This window comes from Sylvia atricapilla, chromosome 6 (assembly GCF_009819655.1).
Source record: "Sylvia atricapilla isolate bSylAtr1 chromosome 6, bSylAtr1.pri, whole genome shotgun sequence".
Lineage (NCBI taxonomy): Eukaryota > Metazoa > Chordata > Aves > Passeriformes > Sylviidae > Sylvia > Sylvia atricapilla.
In genome coordinates, this window is record NC_089145.1 from 26,274,817 (window position 1) to 26,299,212 (window position 24,396).

At 39.9% G+C, this 24,396-nt stretch overlaps 1 protein-coding gene across 1 annotated transcript; it reads right to left on the reverse strand.

Annotated features, from left to right (window-relative positions):
* Positions 1–565: 565 nt before the first annotated feature.
* Positions 566–24,125, reverse strand: PLA2G4F (phospholipase A2 group IVF). Its single transcript, XM_066321248.1, has 20 exons — positions 24,005–24,125; positions 19,604–19,676; positions 18,142–18,278; positions 16,783–16,911; positions 15,333–15,373; positions 14,700–14,742; positions 13,422–13,488; positions 12,958–13,127; positions 11,184–11,297; positions 10,635–10,672; positions 9,562–9,697; positions 8,713–8,849; positions 7,404–7,626; positions 6,746–6,860; positions 5,413–5,550; positions 4,808–4,915; positions 3,741–3,935; positions 3,240–3,406; positions 2,143–2,329; positions 566–1,498 (listed from the first exon to the last, which is right to left on the reverse strand). Exons 1-20 carry the CDS (start codon positions 24,113–24,115, stop codon positions 1,269–1,271), a joined length of 2,559 nt encoding a protein of 852 aa, XP_066177345.1. The 5' UTR covers positions 24,116–24,125; the 3' UTR covers positions 566–1,268.
* Between the last annotated feature and the right edge of the window lie 271 nt (positions 24,126–24,396).

The following is a 24,396-nucleotide window of genomic DNA, read 5'->3' on the forward strand; positions in this document are numbered from 1 at the left end:
GTGAATAAAGCATGTGAGCAAAACTAGTATTTATTAAAAGAGAAAGATATAAAAAACCCGTATTAAGAATCATACCCATCTACAAGCCCTTGCATCATTTCATAAGACAAACCTCCTGTTCTCAGTTTTAAATACAGAATCAGTACATTCAGCTCAATGCAAAAGCCTTAAAAGTAACAGGCCTCACTTGCCACTGTTCTGCATCACATATTTTCCAACTGCATATTTCAGTACTTTTCTCTGGGCTTCACACAAAGTGAGGTGAATGCCATCCCACAGCACAGCAGCATCTGACATGATTTTATTCATCCACATTCATAAGGTGTGCCTACCTTGTCTACTGATGTTTCTAAAATACAGAGACACAAAAGTTACTTGAACCAAAGTCTGAGTGAATTCAAGCTGAAGTCTAAGGAAAAATTATCTAACTCAAACCCTTCAGAGGAGCCTTCCTTCTTCTTACACAGGAAGATGAGACTTACGGCATTTTCATCATAGTTGCATCATCTCATGCTGATCAAACTATAGGAAGTAGAAACAAAATCCCATTTGAATGTGTTTTTTATTGTTAAATATAAAAAATATTTATTTCCTTGAAAAAAAATTGTTTACCAAAATAAGATACTCTGTATAGAATTTCCAGGAGACTAAAAGCCATCAAAAACCTTGAGAAGGGTAGAAAGGAAATTCAAACCATGAATGGCAAAATGAGAAGCAGGTAATGACTGTTTAGTCTTGAAATACATGGGCATCAGCCAGTAACAAGTTGAAAGCAAAATGAGACATTTTCTTTCTCAGTGTGTAGTTTTTATCTGTGGAGCTCTTTTTAACATGATGTAAATTGTAGAAGTTCATGAAAGGAGGTTCAAAAGCAAGCAATAAAAGTACAGAAGGAATCTGTGTCCTCAAACACAAACACACTTCTGATAAAAAGAGGTGCATCTCTCAGTAGTCCAGAAGATCATTCCCCAGATGCTTGAATGGTTCAGACAGCCGTACAGAATCATCTGGAACCAGCCACCGTGATTTGAGACACTGAGCTAGGTAATTCCTCACTCCTCCTCACACGAGGAAGCAAAATCCATGTTGTGCTGCACATCCCTTGAGTGCTCATCTGAGCACATAACTTGGAATGAGTTTCCAGTGTCAAGTGTGCTACTCCCTCCCAAAGAAGACAGTTTCCAGCCATTCACTTCCAGTATTCTGTCTTGAGCCTCACGGCTCCGTGTACACTGCAGCCTCCCTGTATCCTCAGCCTTGCAAACTGCTCATGTATTTGACTTGGTGATGATTTTCTTCAGCTTCCTCCTTTGCAGAGCCAAGTTTAGGGTTTTGAGGAGAGTGTCCTTGTTGTTCAGAACATTGTAGCGATTCACTTCCACTAACCTGCTGAAATCATATGGCTCAAAGGTGAAGTTTAGTGTACGATAAGGGGAATCCTTTGACTCAATGATAAAGTCACCAAAGGATTTCTCCTCTTCTGACTCACGCTCAACTCCTGCACCAAGAAAGGAAAAAAAAAAAAAAATCACAAATACCCCTCTGCTGTGGTAGAATCATTTTAGTTGAATTCTGCTAGGAGGATATCAGAGACCATTCTGTTGAAACTTAACCTTTTCCCAAAGCTCCTCCCCAGAGGTATCAGCTCCTTCCAAAATGTTTGGAAGCTGAAGGGGCAAAATATTTTCTTTTTTCTATTTTCACTAGGCTCCAAAATACAGTACCAAAATACATTTTCATTGTGATAAATTGTTATGCTCATCTTTGATTATTATGCTCAAAATGAGGAATATAAAGCTCAATTCTCCCTGGAAGCGCTGCTCTACACTAAAATGAAAGACAAACCTCAAGCTCAACTGGCCCCAAGAGTACCTTGCCCCTTAAATTTAAATACCAGTCTTAAAAGATGAACATTCAAGTAGTTTACTACAAACACTTTTGGCTGGGTTGTGAGCCTCTTCTCTCATCGTACCCTTCAAAAAACTAGTAGAAACTGACTCTGTCTTAAATGTAAGTAACAATTTAACAGTTACAGAGTAATATTAAAAAGAATGAAAACAGAAACATTGACCTCACTGAATCTTCCCCATCAGCACACCCAAAGAATTGTTAGAAGAGTGCTCTAAGATGCAGCTTGCTTACCTGGAGCTTTGTATTTCTGGAAGGTGTCATTAACCAGTGGGAAATGGATTACAATTGGAGCCTTTGGATTGTTATCATCCACAAACATGTAACACTCTTTTGGCTTCTTTTCATCTTCCTCACTGAATTTGATTTTTGGAAAAGGAATTTCCCGCTCTTCACAGTATTTCTGAGTCAGCTCTAAAACCTGTTTTCAGAGAAAAGAGATAATTGCAATAGAACACAAGCAACATTTCTAAGAGCATCTAACTACAATTCCCAAAGGGAAAGAGACTTGAACTAAAAAAGTGACAAACTCAGCTTCAAATCAGCAGAAACAATTTCTCTGGCTGGTAGAAGAGCAGAACTGCACAAACACCAACACATTGCAGCTGAAATTTTTTATGCTTTGCTATTCTAAATCTATTCACCTTGACTTTTCTGCACTTAATAATGAACACTTGTATGTACAGAAAATAACAATCTGTTTAGGCTTCTGAAAATTTTTGAATCTTCTTAGAATTGTCAACTCTCTATTTTCTCACGACCTTCACAGGAAAAAGCATAGCAAAAACATATTTGAAATCTCTTTTCACAGGAAGACAGGCTGAGAGAGGTGGGGCTGTTCAGCCTGGAGAAGAGAAGGCACAAGGGAGACCTTACAATGCCTTCCTGTACTAGAGGCTTACAGAAGCTGGAGAGTGACTTTTCACAAGGGCATGTAGTGATAGCACAAGGAGGAAATGGCCTTAAGCTGAAGGAGGGTAGGTTTAGATCAGGTATTAGGGAGATATTCTTCACTGTGAAGGTGGTGAGACACTGGCTCAGTGCCCAAAGAAGTTGTGGACTTCCCATCCCTGGAAGTGTTCAAGGCTAGTGGACAGGGCTTTAAGCAAACTGCTCTAGCAGAAGGTGTCCCTGCCCATGGCAGAATGGTTGAAATGAGACATCTTTAATGTCCCTTCCAACCCAAACCATTCTGTGATATGAAAGATATAAGCATTTATTTTCATTCATTTGTGCATTAGTGTTTGTATTCAGCTTCAATAGATCTGCTGCCACTGAATATGATTCTGTGCTTTTATGTTCATATAATAATGCTCAGCTACATCTCGCACCTCAAATGGAGCTTCCCAGGAAAAATTGAATGACAAGATAACATCCACATCCCTCTCTGGCTGAAGTACCAAAGGAAAGGGAGAGTTGATGGAAAAGCCACCATCCACTAAATACAAGCTCTCTTCCATGGGAGTCAGTTGGTTGGGAAAGGCATCCACATGAGTACCTGTAAGACACTCCAAGCAACACAAGTAACTATATTGATTCATTACACATTATTTTGGCAGAAGAAACAAACAAAGCTCATATCAGTGTTATAAGAAGAAAAAGGACATTCCAACATGCACCTTCATCTGAGACAGACCTATACAGTCTGATGATGAGTTTGCCTTATATGACAGAACAAATACAGTGGATCAAAATTTTTGCCATGGCGTAAGAAGGGATATATTCCCTGGCTTCAACAGAACAAAGTCAAGCTCACTTGTCTTCCATGACATTGGGATATTATACTGTGTGTTAATACTTTGTTATAGTCAGATACACATAAACTCCTTTACCTCCCCAAGTCACAAATTTCTTGATGTTAACATAATCTTTGTGAAGATACAATCCTTTCATGAAGTTGAAGGTTTCCCCATATGTGACCCGGGACTTGAAGAAATCCTGAACAGTTTGTAACAAGGGGCCCCCAGGGATAACCAGGCGAGTCTTCAGTCGTGCTGGGTCTCGGAAATGGAATCTTCGGCAGTCATCTGCAGAAGTCACACAAGGATGCAGAGCATACACAAAATACTTTTTTCTACAATATTTAACCAGTTGTCCGAAGGCTGAATTTGTCCTCTAATAAGGGAATTGTAATGAAATTTAAATGACATTAATACTACATAACTGGGTGATTTACTAGCATGGTTTAATGGGAAAAGCATTACTCATAAAACATTGCCCACATTAATTTCAAACCCACACAAAGAAACCCTTGTTACCAAGTGACAACCACTTTTGCCACATAAGACAACCAGTCAACTGCACACAGTAGCATTTATAACTACACAAAAGAAAAGGGGTGGGGTGTGCTGGGGAAACAGCTGGAAAGGGAGAGGAAAAAAATCTCCTCTTCCAATATTAACTATAAGGCCATAACTATGCACATGTACAAGTCCCAGCCTCCGAAACACTTACTCTTCACTGTAATCAACAATGGAGATTAATAAGCATACAACCAGCTTATGAAATATTACAAAAAGCAGACCATGGGGGAAACTAAAAGCCTCTTTTTCCATCTCCTGCTTAGCAATCCAGCTTCTATTCTTCCTCTCCTTAGGATTATGATGCTGCACTTTAATATGTGTTTAAGACAGCTCCCAGGAAAAGCCCAAATTCATAGTCAACGTCAGATAGAGATTTTTTTAAAAAAAGAAGAGGAAGTGTACTAAAGAAGCAATTTCTCTCTTCACTGTAGGAGTGATCAAAGGGAGTAACACAGAATAAAAGAGATCCGCCCCAATCCACCCTTTGTGCTAATCTTGAAAACTACATTCAGCACATTTTTGCATCATATTATTTGTGATCACTACAAAATCAGCCATCTTTTGAAAAATTCAACTATTTTTATGTATGTTCTTACCTACGACTTTGATAACATCTTTGAAAGAATCTAGAAAGCTCAGTCCTATACCAACCACCTTCAGGCAGACATCATCCAAGCTTGCAGCAAAGGCACTGCCCCACATTCCTGCAGGAGAGATGTGGAAGAATTTAACACTCGCAAAGTTTTTCACAGCGTAACCAAAAGGCCTCTAATTCACCTGACATTTTTCATGGGACAGGGCTGTCACTTGATCCCTACTATTCTAAAAGTTTGAGTGAAAAACCTGGGGTTAATCATGTGACAAATTACAATGTTACAATATAATGCAGAAAATTTTCCAAGAGAAAAGCATGGAAAAGACAGTAAGAGAACAAGAAGACCAAGAGTAGGCATTTTCAACAGGCAGCTGTAATAGAGCCATCTTGGAGACTCAGGACATCAGACTGTAACACTATGAACCAACTATGGACCTAAAGCTCTGGAGAAAGATTTGATCTGGAGAAAGATTTGACATATTTCACTTCTTCAAGTTCTTTTGGAAGGGAAAAAAGGCATGGACTTGAGTTTTGTAAATCCTCAAAGCAGCAAAGTTCATGTCCATCTCCTCATGTGATAATTCAATCATTATCAGAAGACCATACCTTGCAGAAAACAAATCCTGGGCTCTGGATGTTTCTGGACAAGCCGTCCCATGAAGAATTCACTGTCAAAATCCTCTGTTCTAACAAAAGCTCCGTATTTGCGAAATCCAACTTCATAGGGAGTGAACTCACACCATTCTAAGAACAAGCCAACAGGATATTTACTCATCTCAGAGTAAACATGAGTGAAAATATTTATCTGATATCTGTTCACACAAGGGAGAGAGAAGGGACCCTCCTCCCACTTCTCACAATCACTATGGATTTCTCTGCCCCTCTTCTCTAGCTTCTATGTACATATGATTAACAAAAACTCTTGTGAAGGCCTTTGTTCCATCTTGCTCCATCTTGATTTTGTTACTACCCAAATAACCTGCCTATTTTACTTTAATCCATTTTGACAGCTCCCTTTTCCATCCAAAATGGAAGCTACATTATTTTTCTCAGCTTTTCTTTGCACCACAAACCATCTCCCAGAAACTACTACAGTACTGGCTTGAAAACTCGATTGACCCACTGCATCAGACTTCATTATCTGCTTATGAAAGTGCCCCATTCAAGCACTTTCAAAGTGCTTGAAAGACTTCCACAAAGACTTGAAAAAAAATGGTCACCCAGTCAAACTCCTAGGCCCGCACAGATCAACCCAACAAAACACAGCATGCATCTGCAAGCATTATCCAAATGCTTCCTGAACTCTGCCAGGTTGGATCAAATTGAATTCACTGCAATACACCCACATTCCCCCAGAATAAAATAGACAAGTCCCCTAGTGGTACAGAGACGGACACAAGAGTTTGCATTCCTGTCTCACTCATCTATCCCAACTTGTTGCATCATATTTAAAGTTTCAATGAAGGACTGATCTTTATGTTTTTACTGTAAGAACTGAGGCCACTAAAACATACAATTTTGATGATGCATATTACAAGGTGCCAAATCCATCGTTTTACATGAATCCTACATAATTTTTTTTAATCTGAGACTGTAGAAGAAAGTGGTTTCCTTATCACCAGGGACTCTAATTCTTTGATTCAGATACAGACACATGTATTAAAGGAATCTTCTCAGCTCCTGAAAATTTCAGGCAACTTCTGTCAAAACGTGTGGAGTGGCCAACAGTTCTGAAACTCATTTCTTCATTTTAGCCACAATGAAGACATTTGCTACTAGGATTATAATACTTTGTCAATCAATTTCCTATTGTCTCTTGCACTACCAACTGCTTCATGTGCCATATTTCCTGTTAGCAGCTGCTCACTACCCAAGAAACTCGACAGATGAAATAAATTTATGGACTTCAGCAAACAAAAATAAATTTCCATGTTCATACCTGCAAAGTCACCACTGCTCATATTGGGTCTCACATTGACAGCTGCATAGATAGGATAAGGGTTCTGGGCCCATTTCACTGCTTCTTGCTGATCAGAGAGCTTTGATGGATCTTCCTGGTCACACATAAGGAAAGAGGAACCCACATAAGTCAGGTAAATTCTGTACCCATGGTTTGATAACTGGTAGCTGTTGCTTAGCATTTCTGATTAACAACACTACTAATTCAAAATCCCTTTTCCTCTTCACTGTCCAGGTATATGGTTAGATTTATCCAAAATATTTCTGCAGCTGTATATTTATAATGTCTAATGTCATTAATAAACTAGCTATCCCTATGATTTTCAATCTCAATTACACAGAAAATACTGCACAGTAACTCCATTATGCAAAACCAACATCATTTGGTCAGGTTTAACCTGCCCAGTACAAAAGCTATTCTTTCAATATCAGTCATTCCAAATAAACACTGCATTTTTCTGTAACACTGATCCATGTGAATTAAAAATTCTTCACTGAAGAAGATAGTATGTTTATTTCACAGCACCACCTATACAAAGGTGGAGAGCAATTGGTTTCTTGACTCTAAACACACGGGTTGGTAGAGTTCCCACTTGAAAGATTAACAGCAGTACACATCCAAACATGGATTCTTTTACCTTCTGTTGCAGGAAATATTCCACAATAAGGCCCCACAAATCTGTAAAGGAAACCTTCCGTCCAGTGATCTCCATTGTATTCAGCTCCTGGAAGTAGTATTTCAGCCGTTCTGGGGAAAATGCCCCTGCTTTGCTGCTGGACACAGTACCCTGAGCTCTTCTGATTGCATCTTGAAGGTCCTTCTGTGACCAGTCAGGGTCTTGATACAGTGTTGATAAACACCTGAAAATGCTTTTATTAATGTAATCAGTAATAAAGACGCTTGTGTAAACAATAGGTTTAGCTGGTTATAATTAGTGCTGCAGCAGTTGAGAAGCCTAGCTAACAGAAGAGTGAAGAATCCACAAATAGAAGATCTCTGAACTCTAAGTTGTGCTGAAAACCCTGACACACTGAAAACTATGACACTATAGGACGTTTTCATCCTCATTGCTAGCCTGCCTTCCAAAGATGTTCCAAGCATCCTATGCTAGCACCCATGAACCAGTCCACTAACGCAAGTTAACTCCAGAACAAAACAACCATGATACGCTGGCTGATGGCAAGGATGCAGCAACCAGCAATAGATGCCATGACCTTCACCAGAAGACAGGTCTGAATAGAGAAGCTGGTTTGGACCATCTGTACTAACAGATGCCTACATTTGTTTGGAAGTGTCTCTGAATCAAAAGGGGCAGGAAAAGTAGGTACAGAGGAGTTAATTTAATACACAAAGCCTGGAAGAAGGATTACACTGTCAGGTTGCACAACTCCTCTATGAAACTGTTTCACAAAAACAATGGATGACTTCACCAGAAACTCCAAGAACCTAGTGACTGAAACATTCTAACCATGGCTAATATTTCAGCACACTGCTGCAGTCCACCACAGGGCAAGACAGTGCTATGCCTCTCTTCAGCCTCTATGCCATTCTGGAAGGTGATGACGTGGTGGCCTGCATGGACATGTTTCCAGTGACTTGCATCACCTCAGTTATCTTCTTGGCAAGAGTAGGGGAATGAGGAAGGTTTTTAAGTCAGTGCTCTGAGGTACTACACAGCAGTTTCGTTCATACAATACACTCTAATATGCATCGGTCAGACTTGCACAAGCAGCAGATTCATCTTAGCCAGTAGCTGTATGGGTTGGACATGATACTGGATCTCTTAGACTGTTCAGGATCCCCAACAGAACTCACAGATGAAAACTGGTAAAATATTTGATATGCTGTCTGCCTACAGATGCCTAAATATGTAATTTTAGCCTTTTTTTGCATCAACACTACCATTTCACCTCTGAGTTTCTGAATCAAAACTGTATGTAGCTTACCACGTAGAGCCAGAAATCCCACAGAGGTATATGGCAGCATCCAGAAGGCCCAGCTGCTGCAGCCCAGCCAGGCTGCCATAGAACGATGTCAGAGCTCTCATCCCACCTCCAGAGCCCAGTACTGCCACGACTGGAACCTGCAGACAGCAAACTCAGGAGTCACAACCATGGGCTTCTGATTGCCAATAAATTACAGAACTAATCCCATTTCAGTCTCATTTGAATAAAAAATACAAATATAAACCTCTATTTCCATCTACATTACAAGTAATTTTGGGTTTGATTTCAAGCTGAACATCTTTCTCTATTTTGTAATTGAAATATATTGCTTGCAATAAAGCATAGCACAGTCATTTTAGGGACAGTCACTTACTGAAATTGTTACGTATATTATCACACATTTACTTTCATACAATACACATATAAGAGGTAATTATTCTTGTAACAGCAGTCAAATACTACTGAGCAAGGTATCAGGATATGTAGATGTAAGTTTCCTCAAATAAGCAATTAAGAACCTACTCCTGCGGTGTGAGTTTAATTTTAAACATTCTGAAACAAAATTTTTCATGGCAATTCCAAGTCCAAAGCCTAAGATACAAGTGTTCCAGTAAAGAACATTGATACTGAAATATCAACGTTTTGTTCTCCAGAACACACCCCCCCCCTTAAAATTTAAGAAATAGAACATTTAGACTTCAGAACTGAAATGTACCAGAGATCTGTCTCACACCATAGCGAATGCAAACCATGTTTCTTCTTGGTTACAAGCAAGGATTCCTACACTGCCTAATTATCAACCAAGCCTAAAGAATTTCACCAATCTCACCACGGGACTGTGCTCAATACCTCATCTTTTGGAGGGGATTCTTTTAAGCGAAGAGTCTTCCTCAGTGCCTCAGAAACTACTTTCTTCCTTTTGTCCAAAAATTCTCTCTCCTCTTTACAGAGATCAAAACCCAGACGTATATCAAGATCCCAAGTGCTGAAATAGATGTTAAGGGAAAAAACCTTGAAGTTTTGGAGGATTTGTAATCAGTGTGGAAAAGCAATTTTTGTGAACACACAATCCAGGTGCAGATCTGAACTGGATCAGGTGAAATTTTAATGTATATACCAGCTATTTTGTACAACACCTTTTGGAATTACAAATTAAATTCTCCATATTGTCCTTCTTCTTTAATATTTAAATTGGAAGCATCTGTTAAACAGTACTCAGATTAAGCTTCAGGAATTTCACAAAGGAGGAAAAGATTCTTAGCAGGTGAAGAAGATTGTATAAGTAGCAACTGATATCACTGTATCAACATGAATATGAAATATGGGGAAGAGGGATTTCAAGACTGAGGATTCTGAACTTAAACAGGCAGAAGGAGGCAACTGAATACCAATTAACTTGTTATGAGTTTGTAAAACAGGAGCAGGATCATCAGTTGATGACTGGATACCAAATGACCCTATCAACTTACAAGCCAACTTCTTGGTTTTCTATTTTTTTTTCCTTTTCCTTTATTTCTTGCATCCTTCCCCTATTTTATAGTTCAAGCTCCTCACACACAGAAATGTCCTTTCCTATCTCTCAGTACATCACTGCACATATTCTGGGAAGTACCTGTGCCTGACAAAACTACTTAATATTTACACCAACAGCTATTTTACATTTAAGCACTAGGAATACAAAATTTGTAAAGATGTCAGCAGGACTGACACCAGTCCAATAGGTAGTATCTGCAAAGTGAACAGTCACAGCCTTCAGAAAATTATCAAAAAAATCATCCAATATATTTTTCTTTAACCTATCCCAAGAGATCAATGGAGTGAACAGACCTCCCCAGAACAGCAAGGAGAGTCTCACTCAGCTCCTTTACTATGAGAATAAAAGCCTTTCCTGATTTTCAGAGGACTTTGGGGTTCCCACTTACCACTCTTCTGCTTTCAAACTCATATCCAAACTTTTTCCCTGGGAAAAGAGAGAACACATCTTGAAACTGATAGCAATTACACAGGTGGAACTACAAAATAGAAGCTATTACATCAACAGTGTCACCATCAGCTATCCAGAACAGCTCCTCACCCACAAATCTGCATCTGTGGAACACCTTTCCTTGCATCTGTTTCCAACATTTTTATCAGTCTCTGCACAAACCAAAAATATACTCAGAAGGCAATGTGAAAGAAATTATTTCTTCTACATGTGTCTTGTTTTTCCCCTCCTCTGATATTTTTCTTTCACACACTGAGAAGACTTTTTTCTTTGAAAAGGGGTGAACTTAATACTTCATTTTGCAAGATCCAACCATGAAAACATATCTGGAAGAACTGCACTGAGTAATCTCATTACTTCATTCTAGACATCCAAGAAAACAGCAATCCTGAGAACCACAGGTTGCCTAACTTTCCAAACACCTAGAGGCAGTGGAGGAAAAGGTTATTTCATGCACATTAAAGCAAGAGCAAAATATTGACATTACCTGTCCCAAAGAAATTATTCTATCAACTTTTTCTCCAATAGGAAGGGAATTGACTGGTACAGTCCCCAATCCCAGAACTGTAGTATGCTTTTCAATATCAGGGTTCACACCATCCTAGTAAAAAAAAAAAACAAAAACTTATTTGAGATTCACGGGAAAAAAGTTTAAAAAAAGATATGACTTTCATATGTTGAAACAGAAAACAATTCTTAATACCACTATAGCTGAATATTTACCAAAAGTCCAAGGTTTTTCAAGGGCATCCTGCTTTCTGCTTGACAGGTCTTTGTAGGGGTATTTCTTTCACTCAAATAGTTTCTTTGTTGCTGTCTGGTTTAGTTTTAGGGGTTTTTGTATTGCCTTTTTTTTTTACATACCTCTCTGCTGCAATTAAAAAATCTTTAAAAAAATCTTCAAAATAGCTATGTTCTGGCATTTGTCAGAAAACGCACAAACTTGCGTTTTGTCTTCCAAGCAAGATTTAGAAAAGATACCAAAAATGGCAGCAGTCATTAGACATACATAAAAAATACCACAAAATAAGAAAAAACATAATCACTTTAGGGATATATGGCAGTATGTATTTTAAAAAAAACTTCAGAAGAAGAGCAAATTAAAGCTTGCCAGGAAATATTTGAGTTTTCTGCCATGCAACTAATGGCAAGATCTCTTAATACAGAGCTGTGTGCAGATTCCTAAATGAAAAGAGGCATACTAAAACCCCTTATATCAGGGGGTCACAGAAGCCTACAGAGCCTCCAGGTGGGCTGGAGCCCACACACCAAGCACAGGGCTCAGTCCTTGGGAGGAGACTGCACCGTAGAGAAAAAACAGGCTGTCACCCTTCCACACCAAGAACTCAAGTCAGACCAGGAACTACCCACAGACTTCTCAGGTGTCTTCTGACCAACAACTGCTGTCCTGCATCCTGACCCTCTAAGGTCACTGTCCTCACAACAGGGGCAAATAACATTCATTAAGATATGGGGCAAATAACACCACAATGTTCCTGGCAGTCTCCTACATCTGATAAAAGGTCAGACTGAAGACTTTTGTGGTCTAAGCTAGCAGAACACACTTGTTGAAGAAGTATGTTCTGCTAGCTACCAGACTTGCTTGGCTGAGGTTTACCACATGGGGCAGTCTCCATGGTTGACCTTTTTTGTTTGCCTGGCAAAAGAAGTCCAGACGTCTCTCTTCAGTTCATGTTTGCTGCCTAATGAACTCCCTGGCAAAGCTGCTCTTCCAAACACTTCTTTGTGTCCTCTTCTGCACAGCTCCTCTGGAGTAGTCAAGATCACCATTTGCAATCATTCTACCCAATTCCTTGTGGGGATAAAAAACACCATAGAACAGACAGTTCCCCTGCTCTCACTTTTGGAGAACGAATATTCAGTCACTACATGGGTACCTGGAGAAACTGCAAATTAAAAGACAAAGCTAAATAAACCTCTGCAAGTGGCAACTGATCTACAAGCTTCTAATAGAAAAGAGTTCCTAGAGAGTATCCCGAAAGGTGAAAGTAAAGATGTCTACATGCACCAAGCATGTGCAGAGTAACATTTTCTTAATCCCTGAGTTTGAACAGAGGTTAAACATCTTTGGGGAGCATATACTCTTATGGTAATTTCACCTCCTTACACCATGTCAAAGCTCCAATGCACAGTCTGACATTTTTGAAACAGCAACAACAAAAATATGGTAGTGTGCAAAAAACAACAACAGAGGAAAATTACCTCTCTGTAAGCTTTTTGGACTCAGCATGGATGCTTACCTGTAGGACAGATACGGTTTGCTCCAACTCCACCTGCAGTTCTGGACTCATTTCTTTATCCACATGAAAGACAAATGAGCTTCCATAATCTTTCTCACTGTCTGGTGTCCAAGGGATAGACAATTGCTTTTGATATGCCCCTGGGACAGACACCTTAACCTCACAGCACCCTGTGCATGAGAAAAAGAATTTTAGACCATAGGGGCCATTTGTTGAAAATCAAGTACTTATTAAGTGTAGCTGAGACCATGAAAACACAAGCATAATTCTGTTGCGTGGTACCTGGCAGAAAATATCCAATATTATTAATTACTGACAATAAAAGCAAAGTTGACTTCAAAAGTCAACTTTGTAGTCAGTAAATTAAAATGCACTGTATAGAAAGAGAATCAAGCCTCCCCTTTCTCGCAAGGAACAAACATGCTGAAGAATAGTCCTGACTTAAACTCCCCAGGCAGCCCAACCTTGCTGGTTTTCTTTCATGTTTTCCTCTTTGTTGACAGTGCCTTGCAGACACAAGCAAGGATGAACCTGTGAAAAAAAGAAACCATCTCTGGTCATACAATTTTTAGTTCACTTCTTTATTGAAGCTTAATTCACCTACTATATTAGTTGTAGGTTTACAGTTGCAAACTGTCAAAAAAATTAGACACTGTTTTGTTGTTTTAAATAAAGGACAAGTTTTGTTTCAATAGGACAGGATTATTAGCTCTTGTTTCAGTAGGACAGGATTATTAGCTCTTTTTTCACGCCTTCTGTTCCAGGAACTGGGGTTTTTTTACAACCAGTACTTCACAGTAACAAGTTATCAACACCTGGGTTTTTTCTAGTTTTTTTTAATCTTTTTTAAATGTATGCATCAGTACCTATTCAGAACCTGTTCAGATCCAAGCAAGCACTTCATAAATTTCTGTCCCAGCTTGTCTATGTCCTCATGAAATTTATGTCTCTCACACCATTCAGCCATCAGTTTACCCTCTATGACAGTAGATGAAAGATTGATTTGGACACAATTGCCCTAAAAGATAAGAAACTAGTCCACTGCTTGAATTAAGACTGACTTGCTAAGGGAAATTGGAACACAAAAGGTTCCTTCCTATGAAATAGTTTTCAGAACTGTGTTGTTAAATGCCACCAATTTTCATGGGGAAAAATAAAAATTAAAACTCTTCATTTCAACCATTATCCCTATCTCCTTACCAAAAAAAAAAAAAAAAAAATCACTCCAGTCCCTTTTCTTTCAAGGGAGAAAATATACAGAAACACTTATTTTTAATGTCTTACATACTGATTTTTCTTTTCTTAGATTGATTAACCCAAAAGAACAGGGAGCAATCCCCTACTTAATAATGGCATTGATAAAACAATGTGTTTGTTAAAACAAGAAGAGAAACTTTTCCTGGACAGCATCTAGTCTAGAATACACAGTACAATCTTCAAGACTCACTTGCCTGCTAAAGACATTTTTTACAATTTTTATAGCAACCTTACAGAGAAAAAGAAACAAACGAACATAAACCTCAAAACAAAACACTGAAGCTTTCTGTAAGTTGCCATCAAGTTTAAAAATTGAGGAAGATTTTCAAATCAACAAATTGAAAAAGAGAGAGGTAGATTTTTGAGAGAACAGGAGCTGTTTGGAAGTACAATGTAATACTCAACAAGCCTTCTCCTGTTGCTACTAAAAACTTCTCTTCAGGAGTAAATCACAACACACATGATTCTGGCTTCCATGTACTCACCACAAGGACTCCATTGGTCAACACTTCTGTAGGGGCATCTGAGCTGTGACAGCAAGAGGTTTATTATAAGTGACAACTGGTTTTAATTTGCTTCATCCTACTTTACAAACTAATTGGCTGACTAAGCAGTGGGGTGAAAAGGTCCTCATACTGAGAGATCCAGGGAAATACCAAGTATATTCCCCCTCACAAAATAATGGGGTCTTGGAAAAATTGGAGAAAAAAAGTCGTCTGCAAATACAAGGACGTGCTATAAGATCTCCCCATCTCAGTTATTTGGATAATCTAGAGAAAAGCTGAACTTAGACAGATTATCAGATACATAAAGTATACATTTGTGTATTTTGCAAGGTTACCTGAAAACTTTCCACTCCTAAATAACTAATCCATAAATTGTTCAGCTACTTCTCATGAAGCCCAGGAAATATTTTTTTCTTCTTTAGTACCCCAGAACTTTTTGGTGACTTGAGTATTAAGGATAATTTTGGTCAGCCATTAGTGAATCAACTCAATCACCACAGAGAACTAAAAAGTATTATCCTTCTTCTGAGCAGGACTATATCTGCACAGAAAAAACAACTGACAACAGATCTGCAGAGCACAAATTCATTCAGCTCGTCAGGTAAGACTCACCATTTCTCCAAGAAAAACTCTACATCCAGCTCTTCATTAGCCTTCGAAAATAAAGGTGAATATTGGTAAGCCTTGATCCTGAATATATAATTAAGAGACATTTTTCCAAGAAATTAAGCTTTTCTCCTGTTACATGGTTAGAGTAACTTCCTGTCAAAATAACTGGGTTTATTCCTTTTATAAAAGCTCCTGTTAAATTTTGAAATGGTTAAATGTAGCATTTAAATATTCCTCTTCTCCTGGACATGTCCTGTACAACCAGACACATCTACATTTGAACATACAAATGCACAGAAGTGAGAGTTCTCTCTCAGATCCATTACTCTGTTAACGAGAGAAAAATCCTCCTGTGGCTCAAAAACCACGGCAACATCATCTCTGCAACAGCTTCTACATGAGGCTTTGGGCTTCTTCCCATTTCTTATCTCAGCAGCTTGCACTCTTAGGTCTTTGCTGTCTTTGTTGTCCTCTACAGACTTTGCTCCAGCCAGTCTTTTCTCCTCCCATGGTATACAGTAAATATTTGATACCAGACCTAACACAGCTTTTAAAGTAATAAAGTAGTAGCTGATTTGGGTAATTTTTTTTGCTGATGTTGAAATTTCAAGTCTCTCAACTACAGATTAAGATGACTTAAGCATTCAGCAAATGGACAGAGCTAGTGGGAACAATGGAATTACTAAGCCTCTTTCCATGATCATAAATTATTTGGAATGCCTGCGACACTGCCCAACACTTCCCTGTGAACTGCACACCAGTTAGTCTGCTTCTGACCACACCAACAGTACTGAAGCCCAATTTCTCAAGAAAACACTTCATTAGCTCACCTTTAATCCAGACCTATTGTGGCAATGTGTTTGTGGCATTACAAAATAGATCAGTCTGGTGATGTGGCATTTATCCACATAAAACAGGCTGTCTTGCGAGTCCACAAACAGCTGAGCACTGCGTAAGAGCAGCCGATCACCAACACCATCCACATGAAGCAGAGGTTAAACGTACTGAACATAATCCAGAGAAAATAAGCTTCTCTTAGGCTTTTGACTTATTAGATACAGAGGTAACCTTTGCAGCAATAAACTTTTTCTTTGCAAACTGATGATGAAAACTAAGACAGTCCTCACAGTGATTAGTGACTGCAAATGCCTTTCATTTTAAAACCAATTTATGCTCCTCTACGTCTCATGAAACACGAATTCCGTTTAAAGATGTTTTAACATTCCTGAAAGACAGCAGTAATCCCAAATTTTATTTAGCTGGAGCACCCCAAAGCCTGTGGAACACAAAAAGCTGCTAAGAGAACTTGGAACCATCTCAGTTGACAGTAAAACCACATGTGCCGTCATCAGCAGTGGATTGATTTTTCCCCCCTTCTGCCTTGTCCCCAGAGACATCTCAAGCAGCAGCACTGCCAGGCCCGTGCAGGGAGGAGCTGCAGCCAGGGGCTCACCTCGGGGTTCAGGCTGAAGGTGCGCAGCAGGGGCTGGCCCGGCCTCATGCCCCCCAGGTCAAAGACAACAGAGGTGAGCTCATCACTGACAAGGACATCCTTATCATACAGAGTCAGCTCCAGAATGTTCTAAGAGCAAACAGAAACAAACAGCCTAAGATGAAGGGGCAGAAACACTGACAAACTCAGGTAGTTGTATACATTAGACACCCCTTTCCCAATCCTAAGGAAAATTCATTATTTTCAGCAGGGCTTTCAGCATAGTTACGCAAAACATTCTCCCAGTTGACACCATTTAGCTAAAGCATTTTGTCAGCTTCCCAGGTAGAGGGACACCCTAGCTGAGCTCATGTGGCAATACTCTCCACCAGCTGCAGGCACAGATTTGCCTAAGGAAGGGAATAACAATTTTCACTCTTTCGTGATGATTTAGTCCAGGATGTTACAGGGACCAATCACTTCCTGCTCAGCACTGTCTCAGAGATGGTAAATCCAAGAGAAACTGAAATAGATACAGTGAGGACATAAGGGACCCAAATAATATCCTTGCAGCAGCTAGTTCTCAAGGCTGGCAGTCTCCAACAGTAACCAGGCTGAGGCGTCATGAGCCTGGAGGGAAAGAAAAAGATCCCACACTCTAAAGTTTAGCTTTCAGTTTTCCTAACCAGTCACATCAATTACCGTTCCACATTCATCACCAAACACTGTGGAAGGGTACTCCAGTGAGGGGGATAATTTCTTTTTAATAGACACCTTATTCCTGCCTGGGATGTTATTGAAAGCAATAGTGCTCCACTAAAACTGATCTTTTAAAGTACAGTTTCCTTCCCCCTACCATTAGTGTCTACTTTGAGAATGAATGCTGACAACCTGAAGACCATGTTAAAAACTGTATTAGGTCCTAAACAGATAGTAGATAAACAGTCTCTATCCAAGAGTCTGAATTTAGTTTTCTCAGTCCTCAGAAGTGACAGTAAAACTTGACTGAATGATCTACGTGGCAGTGATTAGAAATTTAGTTCCTGTGAAAGAAGCAGCAAACATCAAATAGAAACTTGCTTAATCAAGGAATTTCCTTGAGCTCCACTGGGTAGTGCTGTAACTTCCTTTTCCTGAGATGCATCACAAGGATGTTGATGGAAAATTCTAGCTGCAATTCATATGAGAGAGCAGTTAACCACAGCAGTTTGTATCACTGGACACACATAGTACAGCTTTTTGTACCACTGAAGACAACTGACACCTTACAAGCAAAACTAGTTTTGAGGTTAATGAAGAAGTCTTGGTTTTGAATGAAGCATCAAAAGCAAGCCAGTACAAAAATACAGTAGTCCAACCTGCCCCACAGAGTGTCCTTACCTTGACAGCACTATGGATTCGATACTGGAAAGTTTCATTCCATTCTGGGTTCTCAGAGTTGTCAACAACCTGAGTTCGAGAGACACTGGGAGTTGCAGTGGGCAGCTTTAGTTCCACGTAGCAGTCTGCCTTGGACACTACAGCAGAGAGTGACAGACAGACAGCAGAAAAACTTTATTCAAACATACTCTTTCCCATGAGCTCCTCATTTTCTAGATCTCATCGCATCATGGAAAAGTGCAAATTTGAGGCTGGACTTCTAAAACAAAAGCCTTTAATGAAATAAATGTCTTTAAACAGAAGCAAAATTAGTATTAGGTGCCTATATTTCTTTTTTCTGGTTCATCAAAATCATAAAGCCCTTAATAAAAAAGGCTACTATTTAAAATGAGGAAGATCAACTTTACAAACCAAGATTACTGCAGATACTGCTGCCTACTGATTCTTGTCCTATCACTGGGCACCACTGAAAGAGCCTAAGCTTACTGAAGTCCAAGGAGACAACATCCACCACTGCCACACCTTTATTTAGTCTGACCAGGAGCTGGGCTGTTTCCATTCCCTGAAAATAAATTATTCTCTCAGAGTCCTTTTTTCTTCCATTTAGGGCCCCTTCAACAGGGGCAAATATGGGGGCCATTCTTCACTCCAGCTGAATAGACAGGCCATAGAAAAGAACTCTTCACAACATGATTCTAGCCCTCAGCCTCCCAGAAGGCTTTTCTGTTCCCTGAACATCTATTTGGCATTCCAAATAGTTCGATGCTGGATGCCAGATATAAACTTAAGGCAGACTACCTTACTCGATTTAATCTGAAGTAATTTAATATAAATGGGTTTTAAAGATCCAAATGCCCCAAACAGCCCTGAGATCTTTACACAGGTGTGTAAATGGAAGGGAATATATACCATGCTATCAAAACCAGGAAGAGATAAACATCAGTTTATCTCAGAATCAGTCAACCACCTTTAAAGTCTGCAATGACAAACAAATAAGGCAATACTACAACTGAGAAAATAAACATTTGAATGCTAGAATTAAAGATCTCTGCTTCCAGCTTCAGGAAGACTGTCCAGCAGGAGCAAGGGTGAAACTTGCTATAACCAGAAGGCTGAATCCAGGAACACAGAATGGGCCACAGCAGAACAGAGAGCAAAGGGAGTAAAGGAGCAGGAAAGTAAAACATTACCAGGACTTACTTGATCTTGTTCTGCAAAGTAAGAACAGCTGCAGCTGCTTAACCTGCAGACTGGCCTCACATAAAGCTTTTTAAATATATGTAATATACTTTATATTATATATCTAATGATTACATGAGAAGCTTTACATGAGAAGCTCTTGTTGAGACAGAAAGGCAATGCAATATGTATTGATAAGAGGCTCCCTTAACAATGCTCTCTGTGCTAGAGGTATGCACCAAGGAAACAATATGTTTTCAGACTGCCTTGAGTAAATACTTACACACATCTGTACCCTTGATGTTTCTGGCTCGGAGGACTTTGACTGTTAGGTTGTAGTAAGGGTGCTTTTCCCACTGAAAAGAGAAAAAAGCCGAGCATTTAGCTCAATTGCAATGCCTGTTCTGTAACCACACTAGTATTAGACCAGAGAAATGGATCAGAACAAGTCAGCCCAAAATAAGCTACTAATGAATCAGTTTGGGAACACACAGAGCAATATGAGTATCCTGGAGGACAACTAAAGGAGCCTAGAAGGAAACTCAATTCCCTTTTGGCAATGCAGTGAGTTATGTCTTAGGGTAACTCCTCATGGACTTCAGAAAATAAACCCCTTATTTAGGGATTCCACTAATTATAGATCAGTTTTTAATTGCTTTGTTAGTACACTCTTGCTGAGGGAGAAACAGGTGCTAAAGCTGCTCAAACACTTACAGCAGCTAGTTTAAGAGCACTGGCCAAGGGCACATGAATGCTTGAGTAAAAGCAGACATGGCAAGAATCTTAAAGAGCAGGATCTAAAGACATAAAAGGCACATGTTGTTTACAGTGAGAAAAAAAAACCAACAATGCACTTTCTTGCCAAAACACTTCATGGCAGTTTGAGTAAGAAAAGACAAATCTTAAATTAATTTTCATTCTAGACTGTTAACTGGTATCAGCATTCTAAACGTGCATGTCACTTTAGCAGCACAGATAAAAATGTAATCCTTACTCTTGAAAGCTTCTGAGAGACTATTTTTGGAAATTAATATTAGTATCTAAATGCCAGGATGTGAAGTGGAAAAAAAAAAGGTATGACTAGATCCTAGAATATCACGAAGGAGAAGTGGGGGGAGGGCAGGGGACATGAAAGAACAGCTTGAGGTGATTTATACAGAGACTGCACAGAAGTAACTGTGAAAGGCTCAGGAACAGAATAGGACTCGGCCTCATTTTCATCAGTTATGACAAAATCCTGGCCAGCTAAGAATGTTCCTATTCTTAAATCACATTTTCAAAATGCTTTTCACAAGTGGTCATTATCTCACATTCACAATTTTCAACATGGTTGGCTTTGAGATGAGTGTTTAATTTTAGATATGCTAAGTATTCACTTACATTACCCACAAATCACAATTAAATTCAACAGGATCTTCCCTTACAACAAAATAATGCAGATTGACAAATGAGGCACTGGAAGAGGTTGCCCAGAGAAGCTGTGAATGCCCCATTCCTGAAAGTGTTCAAGGCCAGGCAGGAGCTTTGAGAAACCTGGTCTAGTGGAAAGTGTCCCTGGCCATGACAGGGGGGTTGGAAGAAAATAACCTTTAAAGTCCTTTCCAACCTAAATTCTTTAATTCTATGATTCTTGAAATATTATATAAAAATGTAGGGTCTACATATCACTGACTGAGATTTCACAGAAACCAGTGAATCCTGAATTGTTAAACTCTTCTTAAATATTCCTTATCTGATAAATGGAATTATACTATGTTTGTTAAGCATTTACATGCTTGGTGAGTTTTCCTTATTTTTCCTCTCTTGGAGATACTTGCCAGCTTCTGCAAAACAGGGTTTAAACAATACAATAAAACCAAGGCACACACAATATACTGAACATTTCTTGTATTAAGCAATCACTATCCATCCTGACCAACAAGCAAAGAGCAAAAACTGCCTGAGTCATCTAAAATTTCTCACATGCAGGTAACTAAACTAAATTTGTGCAAATAAACTCCAGTTATACTGTTACCAAACTTAAGAATGCTTATTTGCAGAAATGACATGTTGAAGATACTCATTCCTTGGTTTCTGTGAACAGGACATACCTTCACAGCGAATTTCACTATGACTTCCGCCCTTCAGATGCTAGTTTCTTTCCTCTTTAAACCTTTCCTAATTGCTTTCCTTTTATTCAACCCCTGACACTAGTTTCTCAGGCAAAGGCTGACCACCTTTCTACTTCCCCAAGTTGGGGAATAGATTACAGAGAGAAATTCAAGATTGTGTATGTTATTCTCACCGACCTCCTAAAGTTGCTGCAACTCTTGTTTGTTGAGACATGAACCTACATAATCACACCCTCATGGCTGTGAAAGCAATCTTCACTCACATAGCATGGCTGTTGCCTGGAAATCAGACACTACCAGAGCAAGAACAGAGCACCACGAAGGTAGCCTATCCTTCTTTTATTGCACACCATCTGTAAAAAATGTACTTACATGCGCAAAAGACATTTCTTTCCAAAGGTCTCTAACACCTTTAATTTGAGCCGGTCATTACACAGCTGAGGATACATTTTCCACACCCAGATCATAATTTAGGGCCATAAAACTCAACAGAAATTTCATTGTGCTCCCATGCCTGTGCAATCAGTTATGCCAGAACTTCCTCATATGCCTTTTGTACGTATCTTTTAGCAAAGGCACAACAAGGTCATAGCATGCTGCCAGGTGAGCTTGCAGAATAATGAGGAATAGAAGGAACAGATATGCCCTATCTGAATGATCAGGGAAAAGGCAGGCAAGAAATCTGTATGGGAAATGGGCAACAAATACTGATGACAGCTCTACCTGTTCCACACTACATGACAGCAACAATGTACATGACTGATGCAAGCAGAGAACTTCTGCTTTGCATTTTAATGATTTTTCAGAATCCCTGCTTTTCCAGAGCTCAGGAGTGCATCTGAAGCAAAGAAAGAAAAGTCCCCTTTAAATCTTAAATCCTAAAATGAGGGTACAAGGCTGAATTTTCACATACTTAACTTTGCAAACAACTGTCTGTACCTTTCATCTAAACTGAAGATGCTGTTGCAGCAGGAAGTGACTGAAACAAGTCATCCCAACTACAGGACCCTGCAGTCTGTACTTTCATATAGTCCAGGATACCTGCCTTTATATAGTGGGATATAAGTGCTGGGATCCACTCCACAGGTCTCAGCGCATGCGGAGAACTCACCATAAGCCTGCCAGATTCATTACAAAAATGCTGTCCCAGCCAATAGAAACACTACTGCTAAGACATATTTCGTGTTCACAGCTATTGGGAAAACTAGGTAGCTCAAAGAAATGTTCAGTTTACCAATGGAGCAGTCTCTCCCCATCTTGATCCAGCTCCCAAAGAAAAACTGCTGCACATCACTCCCTCCCTTGTGGCCAAAGTGTCACAAGTTTGCTTTTAAACCCCAAAGCAAAACCCTGGCTTTCCTGGGCACCCCCTACACTGTCCCTCCTCCCTGAGGACTATACATCTGCAGTTGTGAAAGGAAACTAACAGACCCAGCCCTAAGAACCACGGTCTTCTGGCAGGCAGGACTCACACTTAGCCAGGACATGAGCTGTGCGAGCAGCTCACTAACACAACAGCAGTGAAATACAGGATTCACTCTCAGTTTATTGTTGTTTGCCTTTAGAAGTGAATCTAAGGCTAAATTCTGGAAAAATAAAGCAGTCTGATCATGTAAAATTATCTACAAAGGGTGATCTACTGCCCCACCCCTTGCTCAATTGTTATCAATTAGTCAGTGTAAAAATCTCTCCCTACAGCAGGTAAAACTTAGTTAAGTAATGATTTTTTTTAATTATTTATTTAAATGGCAAGCGCCTGAGGCAAAATATATTCAGTGGTTTACAGGTTAATGAAGGTTAACATGAGCCTCTTCTAGCCTGGTCTCCTAAGTACTAAATAATAATACTAAAAAGTCAAGTTTATTTTTATCACACAGCAAGCAGAGGTGCAGAAGGCCATACAAGCAGCAAGTTGTCTCGTGACAATTAATGATCACCTCAGTTTTAAGTTGTATATTGAGGGGTTGGCATGATAGGATATGACAAAGGTGATCACCAAAAGCTCCTCCACAAACATTCAGCTGAATTCAAACTGAGGTTACTAGCCTGACCATCTTATAATACGAAATTGTTTAACTCCAGTTAGAGGACCACTAAAAAAAAACCACTTTATCTGTTGTGGTTGCACTGCATTAGAAACCATCATTACTCTTTGTCTACTTTAGAACATTAATCCCTGTAGGATAAGATGGAAAGCAGAACAAAAGGCAGCCGTAATCAAGGCTATTTTGCAAGAAAACACATAAGCATGATTTTTGTCTCCACTGATAAAAAGGGCAGCATTCTGGGCTCTCCCTCCCAAAAAAGTACTTGGCATCAGCTCGATTCTGCTCCCCACAAGCTAAGGAAACACACAGCTGCTCTCGATTTCCTCAGCAGACCCTAAATTTAACAAAAGCCCAAAATCTCCATTAACATGATCATTAAGAGGAAAGTCTGGATAACGAGAAACTTTTTAATTCCCGCCATAGTGCAGAACTGGTTTTCCCGAGGTGCAGCAGCAACAGGAAGTCGCCCCCGAGCACCCGGGCTAGGGAATTCCACCTCAGGGACAGCACCGCGACTTGTCTTACCCGCCAGTGAGAGAACCCGGTCTCTTTCCTCTCCCTCCTCTGGAAAAGCACCGCTGCCAGAAAAGGCAGCACCCTGGGTGGAAGTGGGCCCCGCAGCACCTCATGGAGCATGGGGAAAACGCCCGGCTGCCGCCGCAGGAATTCTGACGGGGAACCCCGCAGACCCAGCACAGTCCCCGGCCGCAGCGCTCCGCCGCCGGCCCGCCTGAAGGTTTGCGCTGGGCTGGGCTGAGCTCCGGCCGTGAGAAGCGGAGGTGTGGCCCACACTCGCCCAACAAGCCGGCTCAAAACCTCACTGGCAGGTTTTTCCGATATTGCTACAAGATAAGGGCGGCAAAGCAGCAGCAAACAGGGAAAGGCCTGGGCAGGAGAAGCGCTACTTCGTGATCCAG